This window comes from Staurois parvus, unplaced genomic scaffold, assembly GCF_062004578.1.
Source record: "Staurois parvus isolate SC_StPar_1 unplaced genomic scaffold, SC_StPar_1.0 ptg000145l, whole genome shotgun sequence".
Lineage (NCBI taxonomy): Eukaryota > Metazoa > Chordata > Amphibia > Anura > Ranidae > Staurois > Staurois parvus.
Genome location: NW_028317941.1, coordinates 6,931,427 through 6,946,326, shown reverse-complemented (window position 1 = coordinate 6,946,326; position 14,900 = coordinate 6,931,427). Strand labels below are relative to the sequence as shown.

At 38.2% G+C, this 14,900-nt stretch overlaps 1 protein-coding gene across 3 annotated transcripts in view; it reads left to right on the top strand.

The window, feature by feature from the left end:
* Positions 1-14,900, top strand: part of CSMD2 (CUB and Sushi multiple domains 2) — a 1,275,366-nt gene that overhangs the window by 521,834 nt on the left and 738,632 nt on the right. For all 3 annotated transcript variants that reach the window (XM_089673879.1, XM_089673878.1, XM_089673880.1), the window contains exon 4: positions 14,652-14,846. In XM_089673879.1, the coding sequence (XP_089530005.1) occupies positions 14,652-14,846 (195 nt within the window). The remainder of the gene's footprint in view (positions 1-14,651; positions 14,847-14,900) is intronic.

Sequence of the window (14,900 nt, the reverse complement as noted above, 5' to 3'; positions counted from 1 at the left end):
CCCTAGTTAACAATTGAAGTCTAGCTCCCCCTAGCTACCTAGGAGGGTTCTACATGTTGATACTGCTGCAGCCCATATGTTTGCCTCTGCTAGAATATTTTTTGTTATCACCTCACAAATTTTTTTTATTTCCACAAAGACTTTATTGGAATAAGATAAATACAAAAGGTCCCAGCTTATTATCCGTTTATTTAAGTATTTATTGCAGGTACTTATATAGCGCTGTCAATTTATGCAGCGCTTTTGCAAATATAGATTGTACATTCTATTCAGTCCCTAAGTCCACAAGACACAACCATTTATTTTTTTTGTATTTAATTTGTATTAGATATAAATTCCCCAAGTGAGTAATTTGTCTTGCCCAGCCAAAACAATGATAAATATATATGTTTTTGCAAACAGGTGTATTGCAGATTGCTTCTTTGAGTAAAGATAATACAGGAGTATTAGTTTCTTTTCACTGCAGCCCAATACATGTAGAGTAGGAAGCTTTACTTTTTGTAGCAGGTTGAACATTTGTAAGTTAATTAATGCAGCATAGCAACATAACACAGCAAAAGGCATAATTTTGTTAAACAACATTAGACATTTTTCTACATAGTAAACAATTGTGTGTTTGATAGCTGATTTTCTGAGAATGAGATTTATTGCTGGTTGTACTAGTAGGCAAGTGTACATTCACAACTGTAAGGCTACTTTATTATTATTATTACTATTATTGTACAGGATTTATATAGCGCCAATAGTTTGCTCAGCACTTTACAATATAAAGGGAGACAATACAGCAACGATACAGTTCAATACAAGAGGGTTTGGAGGACCCTACTCCTTAGAGCTTACAATCTGAGAGGGAGGGGCTTGTGGCACAAAAGGTAATAACTGTGGGGGATGAACTGATAGGAGGAATAGAAGATTCCGTTATTAACTAAAGGCAGGATAGGCTTCCCTGAAGAGATAGGTGTTTGGAGATCGCCTAAAAGTGGGCAGAGTAGGCGAGAGTCAGATAGATTGGGGGAGAAAGTTCCAGAGGATGGGGGAGGCTCTGGAAAAGTCCTGGAAACGAGCATGGGAGGAGGAAACAAGAGAGCTAGAGAGCAGGAGGTCGTGGGAGGAGCGTAGAGTACGGTTTGTGTGATATTTGCAGACAAGATTGGTGATGTAATTTGGGTTAGAGTTATAAATGGCTTTATAAGTTATTGTTAATGTTTTGAATTTTATTCATTGGGCAATGGGAAGCCAGTGGAGGGATTGGCAGAGAGGGATGGCAGATATGGAATGGTTAATAAGGTGGATGAATCTGGCAGCAGCATTCATGATAGACTGAAGCTTGCGATTAGGTAGGCCAATGAGGAGGGAGTTACAATAGTCAAGGCAAGAGATAACAAGGGAGTGAATAAGTTGCTTAGTGATTTCAGAAGTTAAGAACGGCCATACCTTGGAGATGTTGCAGAGGTCTATAAGAGTTGGACAGTAATTGTATTTGGGGCTGAAAGTACAGATGGGAGTCTAGACGTAGTACCCTTGCTTGAGGGGAAGGACTGATGGTTGTATTATTAATCTTGATGGAGAAGTCAGTGGACGGGGCATGGGCTGGAGGGAATATTATGAGCTCAGTTTTAGAAAGATTTAGTCTGAGGAAGTGGAGTGACATCCATTCTGATATGTCACTTAGTAGGTTAGTAATGCGAGAGGAGACTGAAGGGGTGAGGTCAGGGGTAGAAAGATAGATTTGTGTGTCATCAGCATAGAGATGGTACTTAAAGCCATGGGAGTTTATCAATTGAACAAGAGAGGAGGTGTAGATGGAGAAGAGAAGGGGTCCAAGGACAGAACCTTGAGGGACCCCTACAGAAAGAGGAAGTGGAGGGGAGGAGACCAAGTTATAGGTAACGCTGAAGGAATGCTGCGATAGGTAGGAGGAGGACCAGGAGAAAGCAGAGTCTCGGAGCCCAAGAGAGTGGAGTTTTTTGAGGAGGAGGGGATGTTCAACAGTATGAAAAGCCGCAGAGAGGTTAAGTAGTAAGAGCATGGAGTAGTGGCCGTGGGTTTTAGCAGTTAGTAAATTATTAGTGAGATTAGTAGGGCAAATTCAGTGGAGTGTAGTGAGCGAAAGCCAGACTGTAAAGGGTCAAGAAGGTTGTTGTCAGTGAGGTAGGAGCTCAGGTGATTGTAGACTAAGCGTTCTAATAGTTTAGAGGTAAACTTTCACACTGCTCCTTTGCAAAAACGTAGTAGAATGCATATATGTTTTGCTGCATTTTTACCGCATTTTTGCTGTGCTTCTGGTGCACCTGTGAAAAAACCACGACTGAAAAAATGCACCAAAAACACAACTGCAGTGCATTTTGTATGCATTTTTGCCACATTTTTTATGTGCTTTCCATTCAAAGAAGAGGTGTGAGAAGAAGATGCTTTCAAAGAAGAGGTGTGTTTTGGGTGTATGTTTTTTTTACTGTACTAATGCAGGCCATAGACGGGTCATTTATCAACCGAATTGTCGGCCGATAAACGAAAAATGGGTCGTTGCTGCTATGGATGCTGCCACCAATGCTTACGAAAAATGTCAGTTTTTCATAGATTTTCCAGCATGACTGATAAAAAGAAACGAGAAGATCCGCAAAAAATGGCCGATGGCATTGCCCTAACGGTATGAATATCGGCCGATTTTTTGGTCAGACGAAAATTGATCACGCCCAGGAGACTTCCTGCATGCCGTCCACCAAAACAAAAAGTAGGGGTAATGCTCAAAAATCCCTTAATACATATTTATTGAAAACACACAAGATTTGCAGCATGTCTCAAGATACTACAGAACGAGCATCTCCATCCGGTTCCACACAGGATATCGCAGTCCATCCTTCAGTTCAGGACAGTGAGTACGCACAGCAACTTACAAAGCGGGATTTGGAATCTTGTCTGGAGACTATGTACACCAAGTTAGCCACTAAATTCCAATCGGAAATTGCCTGCATACTCTCGCCACATTGTCCTGCACCAGGAGGAACCCAGGACCCACTGCACCATTGTTGAGTCTGACAATGGATCCAAGGATTCATCCCGATACCTAATGGCAGACAAGGTGCCATTGTCTAGCCTGTACAGGTCTGTTGCGTCCCTCCAAGGATATACCTCCCCAGACTTTCACTGACCCACCACCAAAACGGTCATGCTGAACGATGTTACAAGCAGCATAATGTTGCCCACAGCTTCTCCAGACTCTTTCGTGTCTGTCATATGTACTCAGGGTGAACCTGCTTCCAGCTGTGAAAAGCACAGGGCGCCAGTAGTGGACCTGCCAATTCTAGTGCTCAGTGGGAAATGCCATTCGACCTCTATGGTGTCAGGCAGTGAACACAGTGCCCACTAGAGGATGCCGGGCCCTCAGGCCACACTCATGAAGTCTATTTCTGATTGTTTAGTCAGAGACGTTCATACCAGTGGCCTGCTGGAAGTCATTTTGTAGGACACTGGCAGTGCTCATCCTGTTCCTTCTTGCACAAAAGAGCATATACTAGTCCTGCTGATGGGTTAAGGACCTTCTATGGCCCTGTCCACCTCTCCTAGAGTAACTGCCTGTCTTCTGGAATCTCCTCCATGCTCTTGAGACTGTGCTGGAAGGCACAGCAAACCTTTTGGCAATGGCACATATTGATGTGCCATCCTGGAGGAGTTGGACTGCCTGTGAAACCTCTGTAGGGTCCAGGTATCGCCTCATGCTCATGTTCTGGCGTAGGAAAGATGAGAAGCTATACTCGTAGCTACAATAACTCTGTACTTCTAGGAATTGGTAGACATTCTGGTGTTTAGCTTCTATTGTAGTGTTTGAATATGGATTGGGAGAAGGGGTCCGTATAGTTTTCTGCTTTCCCCTCTGTTGCTGGTGCTCTTTTCTATACAGCTAAATATTGCATTCAGGTTAAATTACCAACATGAGTTATTCAGAAATATTTACTAACCTCAACTGCAAACAGCTCTAAATGTGTCTAACAGTATAACCAGTGGATAAGATTCTCTAAATTATATATATATTCCTTGCTCAGGAGGCATAGATAATTCCACTGACAAATTGTGAAATCAATATGAGAAAAGCTAGCGCTTTGCTATTGCAGGGGAAATTACAAATCATTTCCCATGGAATGCAGAAGTACGACAGTAAAAACACAAATGCTACAAGGAGAAATAAAACTAGGAATAGCGAATGATGGATGTCTGCAGGTTTAATCGCGCTCAGCTGAACGCACCATCCTGCTTGGAATCATGAGAGCTTCGGCCTGTGTAAGCAAGAAGAGATTTCCTGCTGTTTATCTGATCCTGATGAACAGTCATACGTAAATGACAAAATGTACTAGGTAAGAGTAGAGTTTTATACAGTGATGCAGCCGTGTTCTCATGCACAAGGTTTTGGCCTTTGCGATAGCTCACTTTGTGGAAAAACCATCCAATCTTATTTTCTTTTTCTCACTTACACGAGACGGATGCTGAATGGACTATTTTTCAATCCAGTCTAGAAGATAAATCATCTTAATTCTTTTGTTAGCCCTTGGGAGATGAGCTTGCTGAGAAGCTCAATTCTATTTTCTTTCATTTCAATTGTTTTCATTTTTGTTCTTTAATGGGTAAAGCTCATTACTGGGCAGTAAGGTTACCATGATAATTATGAAGTAACTGTTACAACAAATCAGCCAGGATGACTTAAATTTACTGAAATAAAGGTTAAGTTGAACAGGAAAAAAAATGATGTTTACTACTTTTACTTAATGTTCTAATTGATTTTTGTCCTGCTGTTTCCTATCTAGTTGTATTCATATACACAGGAAAGATAAGATTCAGCATAGTTCTAGTTATTAAATACATATGCCCACTGTGCTTAGGGGATAAACAATAATTATTGTTTTCTTCTTAGCGCATGAAGTTTATTGAAATGCCATATGCCAATTTTTGTACAGTTACATGTAGTGTATTGGTAAGGGTAAGAACATCAAGTTGACAAATGGCAAAATGATTAATCAAGGCACTTCAGAGTTGAACTCATGTCAAGCCTTCACACAGCAAAAATATCAGAGATAGTGGGAGATGCCCAAGAAAAATTATTATTACTATTGATTTATATAGTACCATCCTCTCCTGTGGTGCTGTCCAGATTAATAAGGGAGTGCAGTACAATGTAACTTTTTACAAAGATGCGTACTTGTCTTGACAGTTACTGAAGAAGAAAGCACTTTTCAGTCAGACTTTGAAGAGAATAATTTGGTTTAGATGATATGCTTGTCTAAAGAGATGAGTTTTAAAGTTATGTTAAAGCAAAGGTGTAAAACTGGCAGACCTCCAGCTGTTGTGGAACTACAAGTCCCATCATGCCTATGCCTGTGGGAATCATGCTTGTAACTTTCAGCCTTGAAATGCCTTAATGGGATTTGTAGTTCCCCAACAGCTGGAGGGCCGCTTGTTTGACACCTGTGTTAAAGGCTTCCAAGAGTTTGAGAAGTAACTAGTGGAGGGTAGGAAAAGGTAAAACCCAGGGCTGAGGTTGCGTTTAGGATAGAATGTGGAATTTAGTATAGAAATGTAAGAAGAGACAAGACTGTAGAGGACTTTTAAAGTTATTATTACAAATTTAAAAATAGTATTCTAAGTAATTCATCTGTATTAAGTATTGGGTTGTCTAAACTTTTGTTCGGTTGCAATTATTTCAACAATTAATTTTTCCCTACAAGAGGCATTCAAGTCAAACTGGAACTTTTAAATTTACAGGTATAAAAAGGGATACTAGTGTGGCAGTACTACACGCAGTAATGAATGGTAAGTGTGTCCTATTACTGACAGGTGGCACACATGTCACAAGCCAGTCCAGAAACCTTTAATCAAGATGGGAGACAACAGTGTTAGTGTGTACATGGAACAGCGTGTGGTGATGAAGTGGTGGGGTGATGAACAAAGGCATAAAACCTGTGGATATCTACAGACTTCAAGCACAGTACAGTGATGAGACGCTCAGCAAGACATTTGAATGGTGTAAGTGTTTCAAAGATGGCCGTACGTTCATCAGTGACGTTCTTGGCTGTGGTGGTTCCCAGCCCACTGCAGCTATTCCTGTAAAAATTCAGCACATGGAACACCTGATTCTGGATAATCGATGCAAAAACTGTTGTGAAATTGCGCAAGAGACAAATCTTTTTGTGGGAACGGTGAACACAATGATGACAAAGTGAAGCAGGCTGTCCTAGAATCTTTCTATTCTGAAGATTTCCAGGCATTAGTTAAATGCTGGGATAAGTGTATAAATGTAGCAGGGGAGTATTTAAAAAATAAATGAAGTTTCTACTCCTTGAAATGTGTTATTTTATCATATAAACTCAAAAGTCCCGGTTTGACTTGAATGCCCCTCGTAGTTTAACAAATTAACATTTTTAACAATGACAGAAAGCACAGAAGTAGGAATAATAACTTTATAGATGGTTAGAAATCTCATTGAGAGGGCAATATCTGCCAATCTTTGAACAAGTCACCCAGTGCAATAGCAAAGGTACTTTTCATCCTTCTGGTTTCCCCATAGTGGTCTCTGTGTAGTTTTTCCCGCTTGCCTTCCCTAGTCTCATAGAACATATTAGCTCCCTTTGGTCCTTCAAACCACACTAGTTCACACAAGCTCATTTTCTAACTACGTTGGTATTAGTGGTATGACTATGTCATCCACAAATTAAATAAGTTATTTCTATGAACATGTACCTTCATTATAGTGCACACATAGCTGAATGCAGCTGGGCAAGACTCTTTCAGATGTAGTATGCACATATGGGTTGATTTACTAAAGGCAAATAGTGCATTTTGTAAATTAAGTTGTTCCATAGCTTTACAAAGAATACCCAATCATACACAAGGTAAATAAATAAACAGTGAGGGAGACTTACTAAAACTGAAGAGTGCAAAATCTGGTACAGCTGTGCACGGTATCCAATCAGATTCTAATCTCAACTTGTTCAATTAAGCATTGACAAAAACGGACGGTGATATGGGCGGTTTGGAAGGGTTTCTATGCAAGCCTGCACCAAATTTTGCACTCTTCCGTTTTAGTTAATCAATCCCAGCATTTTTTCTTGCACATGATTGAATGATGGAAGTCAGCAGAGCTTTACCTCATTTACTAAGCGCTGTAGCAACTGCACTTGCAGGTTGCACTTGCAAAGTGCCCAATCTACTTGTCTTTGGTAAATCAATTCCGTAGTGTACAAACATACAGCATTCTATGTTATTATCTGCCATGCATATACAGAAAATCACAGAAGAGATCTCACTACTAAAATTCCATTGAACTGTTTAATGATAGATCCCATTTGGGCTTACAGCAAAGGATATGTAATCTTTCATTAATGATATCAAATTTATTTTAAAGCAAGTGTTTCATAAAACAATAATTTAGGTCAATTGTGTCTAATTTTGAACAGTTCATTAACTGACGGTCTGTGTTGGTTGCAGAATGACATATAAAAATTAGAGATTTTTATTTATAGTGATGTTCCAGTCATTAATTTTTAGCGAAGAAAAAAAAAAAGGAATAAAAAGAAGTTGATTCATTAGAAGAAAAATGACAATGTTATGATTAAATTGGTTCTTTGACAATTTGCTGCAGGAAACAAAACATTAGTTCTACTCCATTTGTCATCCCCTATTGTATGCTTAACATTATTACTAATCCTTATATCATATGTGTAGAGTTATCAATCTTTAAAATAATTTTGTCTATGTATGTTGCAGGCAGTATTGACTGGAAACAGAAAAAAGATCGAAAAAATACAGAAACACTATTATACTTAGAAGGTTTATTATAGAGCTAGGAAAGGTGTCGTTTTTTTTTCTGCGGCAGACTTTTTAGACACTTCAGTTTATAAAAGGAATACTATCGTTGAGCCCTGGTTCACACTGATGCGGTGCAGAATTTGCAGCGTTTTCAGTGCAAATTCCGCACCGCACCAGAATCGCACCCCAATCGAACCGCTGCATGTGTGCATGTTAAGTTAACAACACCCCGAAAGTGGTACGCAAAACGCGGTGCGATGCGCAGAATCGAATCTCATAAGTGTGAATACCTATGCAATCAGATTCTAGTGCAAACCCAAAAAAGTGTTCTGCACTATTTTGGTGTGGGTGCGGTGCGAATAGAGCCATAAAAATTGTATGGCTTTAATCACACCGCACATAAAACGCATGTGATTTGCAGGTGCAGTTCCTGTGCGAGTCACATGCAATATACCACACCACACATATGTGAACCCAGGCTGAATGTAAATGACATTTGTTTTTCCTTTAGCTAATTAAATTGGTAAAAATAATTATAGGGTAAAAAATACTAACCATTATTATACTAATAAATATAGTGTATTGAGTAATAATGTGCATAGGGGTACACAAGCCTAAGAGACCGTGGACATAACTTTTTTGTTTTTTTTCCTGACTTGTGTATGTAAAGCTGATGAGAAGAATATGAAATGCAGTTTTTCCATTTTGAACTGGATCTTATATAACAATATTCACTTAGCTTATTGCAGCATTTGTTTAGCTTTGATTTTTGTTCCTGGTAAATGCAGCACTTCCTTTAATTCTGTATGTGATTTTCTCTTTTCTCCTACACAAACCAGTGCCAAACACTCAAACATTTCAAATGACTCTTTTCACTCAAAAACAAAACAAATTAAAATACTGCATAATAGATAGTACTGAATCTTTTTTTCTAAGTGAGGTGAAATCTTCTGAACAGAAGCACAGACAGCAAAACAAATATTACAGGGGTGTTAACCCTTCCCAATGCTATCCAAAAACTTAAAAACATTTTTTTTTGGCTGGAGCTACACTTAAAAAATGTACTTGTTCCAACTTACATACAAATTCAACTTAAGAACAAACCTACAGACCCTATTGTGTTTGTAACCTGGGGACTGCCTGTACTTGGGGGAAAGTGTAGATCTGTACTCAGACAAAAAGGTTACCAACTGACCGTGTTGTCCTTTTCTGCATGTCTATTTTTTTCTGGTTGTTGTAAGCAGCTGGTACCTCTTATGCCTTGTATATTCTTGAACATGCAATTTGGTCTATGTTCTATCATTTTAGCAAAGGGTAGCTATCTTTATACCACAGATCCACTGTTCCACATATTTCCAGACATCTTGGTTACCCTGGGAAGTTTATAGGTTCCTGTATAAACAAATTATCAGTATAGAGTTCTGAGAGCATGTAACAATTTTACACTGAAGGGCTAGTGATAGCATAAATGTTTCCACTTGTTACAATGTTAAAAATATCTTTCATTGAAGCAAACATTGAGGCTGATCTACTAAATAAGTTGTAAATATTTACTGAAAATAATGTGTGGCTGTTCACTTCAATCCAATCATATGAAATGTATCTCCACATGAGTGGGTATTCAAAGTAGTCAGGAATTTTTATTTCACAGGTTGATTCATTGAAGTGAATATTCACACAATTTTCAACTTCTTTAGTAAATAAAATTCAGTGTTTGATACATTGGTTTGTGTCCTTTATAGAGGGTGAATGTAGCATTATATACAGTGGCTAGTACTTCCACCTTGCAGCATTGGGGTCTTCGATTTGCATCCCAGTCACCACGCTATCTGCAAGGCGTTTGCATGTTTTCCCGTTATTTACATTGGAGTATTATGAGTACAAGTATTTTCTTTCCACACGCCAAAGCTCATGTAAAAAATTGGCTCTAGTATGATATTTTTGCAGAGAACAGGCAAGTTGGCTGTCCCAACAGCAGATAAAAATGCTTAAATCCATAGGGAGAAAAGTGCAATGGAAAAATAAATTATTTATCTAAAAACTAATGATAGATTATAGTTCTTAAAGGAATCCTTCAGACTAACTTCTAAGATCTTAGATGGTTTGGCCAATGAAAACAATGAATGATGGCTACTACTAATGTGCAATATATTTTGTGGTATTAGGTAGGAAAGTGTTAGAACATTTTTTGGGTTTTTTTTTTTTTTGTCTGCGACCCAATTCAGACACAGAGAGAAAAAGAAAAAAATTTAATTTTGGCTTGTATTCAATTAATATATGCATGTTAACATATGCCAAAGGTTTGCTTCTTAAGTTTGCTCAGGCAAGATTTTGGAGTAAAGATGAATATCAGGAAGCAACTGAATGCTTGTTATTGAAACTTTAAATTAGAGAGTTCACCATTGTATTTTCGGAAAGGTTGTAAATATTTTTTTTTTCACTGTCAGATGGAATAATATTAAATGTCCTCATTGTCTTCTGCTTGTAGCTAGATTTTTAAATCTGCATAAGTCACACGCATATGGGCATATCTTCTGATCCTGTGTTCCATAGTGCCAAGTTTCATTCACTGCAGGCTGAATGGAACCAAACTTGGCACTGTTTATATACTTCGCAAACCCTGCAGGGAGAATGTCTGTCAGAACACATGGATGCTTGGATTTAACTCCAAATTCAAGACAATAAGACATTTCCTGTTGCCTTGGGTTCATTTCTGACTCCAAGCACCAAACTTAAAGCACTGGTACCCCTTTTTAGGCAAATACATTAGTCAGTTTGCCTGGTGGAGATGTCTTATGATCTTGAAAGCTTACACAGTTAATGAGTTTCTTCTCAGCTATTTAAATACATCACACTTGTAATAGTTTACATTGTTGCTACACAAAATTATTTAGCATTTAGCAAATATTTCAAGTTACCGTAACTTAAATTAGCATTATAGAGCAACCTTGAGGATCTATTTGCAGCAAGTTTCTGCTTTCATATTCTGCTGCCAGATTAATGAAGTTTACTTTAGGATGGCCATAGACATTTGAGGACCCTGGGATTTGGTACACGATCCAACTGCCCTTTTAAGTACATTAAATATTTTATGGTTTTAAAATATAGATATAAATGCATGCATGTTCACATTGGTTATGCCTTGCATTTTTATGTAATCATCTCAAATCTATGGATACCTTTAAAATGGCTAAGAGCACTGAACCACGGCTTAGTGAATGTATTTTCAAGAGCATCCTGTAAACTATAGTGTATTGTATGTTATCATGCTTCAAGTGTTATTGATTAATGCTTGCTTATGATCTATCATATGTGCTTACAGATAGTCATTTAATGTTTCCATAGGGGACTATGGAAACATATCATCAGTCATTTTATTTGATGAGTTTATGGTCCTTTCACTTGACTAATATACACACGATGTTCCCTTTTTCACAAAGATTACTGATTGTTTTCTCTTGTGTCCTTGTCCTTTCAATTATACTTCATCATGGTTTACTTTTTTCCTGTCTTCCTTTAGTGGTAGACTCTACCCAGGTAAAATTTATCGAGTGGATGTTGGCTTTAAAGCAAGTTGCTAGATAATGCATCATTAGGGTGTTGTTTTGCATCTTGGAGTAACATGTAATTCATATATTGTATATCTGATATTTACATAATTAAATATGTATCTGATGTTTACATAATTAAACATTTGCTGGAAGAATGGAAGCTCTTTCCACCTTTTACGTATTATGCAAATCCCACAGAAAAAATCCACCTTAGTTTAGGTCTAACGTCAAACAGTTTTACCTTAATGCATTCCCTGCATTAAGCTTGAAAACTAACTGCCCCCCCACCCCTAAATTCTTACCTGGCATCTCCCACCAAACTATCATTGTTTCAACTGCAACACCACTCTCCTCTCTTCCTGGTCTCCCAGGAGACACTGAGAGCAGTGGGAGTCATAGGCTCTTGCTGCTGTCAGTCAAATCCTGTGAAGAGGGGGCATGGCTCACCTGCACTGTGTGTGTCTATGGACATACACAGTTCAGCTTGGGAGTGCACCCGCATGGGTGCCCCTATAGTACATGGTTTGCTAAGTGGACACCTGAAGGAAGACGGAGCAGAAAGCACTAGCAGCAGACCCCCAAAGTGGAGTAAAAGGCCTGCTCCATTCAATATTGTTGCAAAGAACAGGTAAGTATCACCTCTTATTTTAATTTGAAAAATTGTCTTTAATATCACTTTAAAGGATAAGTTCACCTTTTGGACAAAAATAATAAATGCACATTTTTTTGCAAGTAAAAAACATTGCACCAGCGATCAGTAGATTGCTGATGCCATGCAGGTCTCCTGCAGACTGGTCAGAATATCTGCTCGCCATACGGGATGTACGAGCAAGCAGATATTCTGACAGGAAGCTTCAATGAACTACCATGGAGCTCCACAGTGCTGTGGGAGTTCATTGAAAACTACAAGCCCACAGCCACTAAGGCTGTCCAGACTTGCAGTTCATTCATTCATGGAAGTCTGTGAATGAATGATGCGGCCATGTGGGCGGAGCCTGTGCTATTTTCAAATTTGACTGATAATACAGGGAAACTTCCGGCGGATACTACTGCTGCCTTGAGAATATGTTCCACCCTAACAACATGTAACATGCTCCAAAGGTGAATTTATCCTTTAAGTATTTTACAGGCATCATACAATTATATGTTTGTGTGTCTATTTAATTAAGCATCAAAATGATTATGTGATGTAATACGTTAATAGAAGACTGTGAATAGCCATGCTATCAATTATATGATGATACTTTTTTCCCAAAAATTATAATTGATTTGGGCTTCTTAAAGACTGCTAAGTTAGCATTGCCCCAGTATATCTCACTAATGAGCAGATGTCTATTAGATCCTATTAAAGTTCTACAAGGAGAAACCAGGTTGTCCTTGCAATCTAATTTCAAGGTTTCCACCAGTGGCTAATGCTTAAAGTGTATCTATAATTCGATGTGTTATTTATTATATTTAAGTAAGTTTTGCATAGAGAAAGGAGGAGTTTGAACCCCTGTGAGGTTTGTTGTATGTTGTCCATGCTTGTAAGGTTTACCCAGTCTATTCATTCTGGCTACCATTGTTACCTAAAAAAAAGGTATTAGGAAATCCACAATTTGACAGTTTTCACAGGAGCAAGAAAAGAGGGGAAATCTTCAAAAGGGGGCATCTGTTCCAGTGACAACTATCTGAGAAAGGATTTTCTCTTACTTGAACATTTTCTATTCCCTTTTATGTTGGTCTCTAGAATAGGAAGGGAAATCTCCCCAGTAGCAAAAATCTAATGGGATAACTGCATAATATTTGTCATCCTATAACTGAAAATGCATGAACATAGACCTTTATGACAGTGTCTCCTGGTATTATTTTAACAAAAGCTGCAGATTTTAAAAAATATTTGAATCAACTTTTGAATATGAATTAACATGTCGTAGCTTGTGTGATCAGGTTTACATACAGCTTTATGTACTTAGATGCAAACTAATGCTTTCAGCAGATGCATGATTAGGGCCATAAACCAAGAAAAGGTCAATCTTGTGGCTAGCAAAGGACACAATGGAAGTGGTAGTTAAAACCACACACATGACCAGTGACAAGGAACAAGTGACCACATTAGCCAAAGCTGTCATTTTCTCTCAAACCAATTATAATCAGATACTGTGATCTTAAAATTTGATATTTCAGCAAATTAAAAGGTCAGTCATTGGTATTTCAAATATGGATGAAGACTCTTGAGCTTGGCCACTGGCTATTTAAATTTTCTACAGAGTTCAGCGATTACATATAGTTGTCAGTTCTTTCCTTTTCCAGATTGGACTTTTAGTTGTTTTTACTGCTGTTGCTGTCTCTATAATGCAAAATAAATTAAAAATCCAACTGAGAGATTGGAACCTAGTTATAATTGTTGTGGCTGGTATGCAGACCTGAGAATTCTAGAGGTTTAAAGAGCATCCCAAGTCTTCTGTGTAACTGTCAAAATAAGCCCAAGAATTCAACTACAATGCTGTACAATGTAACAAAAATGTAACTTTCCTAAGTGAGCCAAATCCTTCTTCATTTGTGCTTCCCACGTTCCCCCAGTAGACAGGTTTCAGCAACAGAGGCAGTCCTGTCAATCTAGAATGCAATGGGCAGAACTAGATGTGGCTAGCTGCTGATTGACAAGCTGTTGGCTTGTGCATCAGCAGTGAAATTGTTAATAGTCACACCTAACTGCAACATTTTGTTGTAGTATGAGCAGCTACAGTCTGCATCTGGGTGACAATATTGCTCTGACATAGGAAGCAGTGCAGTACCATTATCACCCCTTCATAGGAAGCTGCATAAGGTAGAATTCACTGACACAAGCTACAGGTACTGTATACTGTATGGGAGACTTTGCAGGGGGATTAAAATAAACTTGTGCAAACTATTTAATGCAGCACATATTTGTTATTGGTAGGTCATTGCTCTGCTTTAATCCCCCAGCATCCCTAAAGTGACACACATTTCAATCCTAACATTTGCTTATTCAATTGCACCTACTATATTATGGTCATATAAACCAAAATTTGAAACATGTATGAGCAGGTTAAACTTTTTTTACAGCATACTCATACAGAAAAGAATCAATAGAATAAAGAATTTTTGAAAGTAGTCTTATGTATGATTGTGATTTGGGTTGAATGAAAAAAAAGGAAATGTGTGTCTAATTGATTTTTCTTTAGCAGGAATAATATTATTAATATTAACAATATGTATTACACTTATGCAGTACATTTGTATGTGTAACATGTTGCTAACAGTATTTGAGCTTGACATATCAATATATTTTTGTCTTTACAGTGTTGCCAAGCCACACATGTGGAAATCCTGGACGGCTACAGAATGGTGTACAACAGGGAACTACATTCAATGTTGGAGACAAAGTCCGCTACAGCTGCAATGCAGGCTACATACTTGAAGGACATGCCCTACTATCCTGTGTCTCCAGCTCCCAAAACAGCGCCTCTTGGGATTTTCCTCTTCCAGCCTGTAGAAGTAAGTTCAGTTTCATTGCATAGTGCCATTCATTGGGTCAAAAGGAAATAGTTC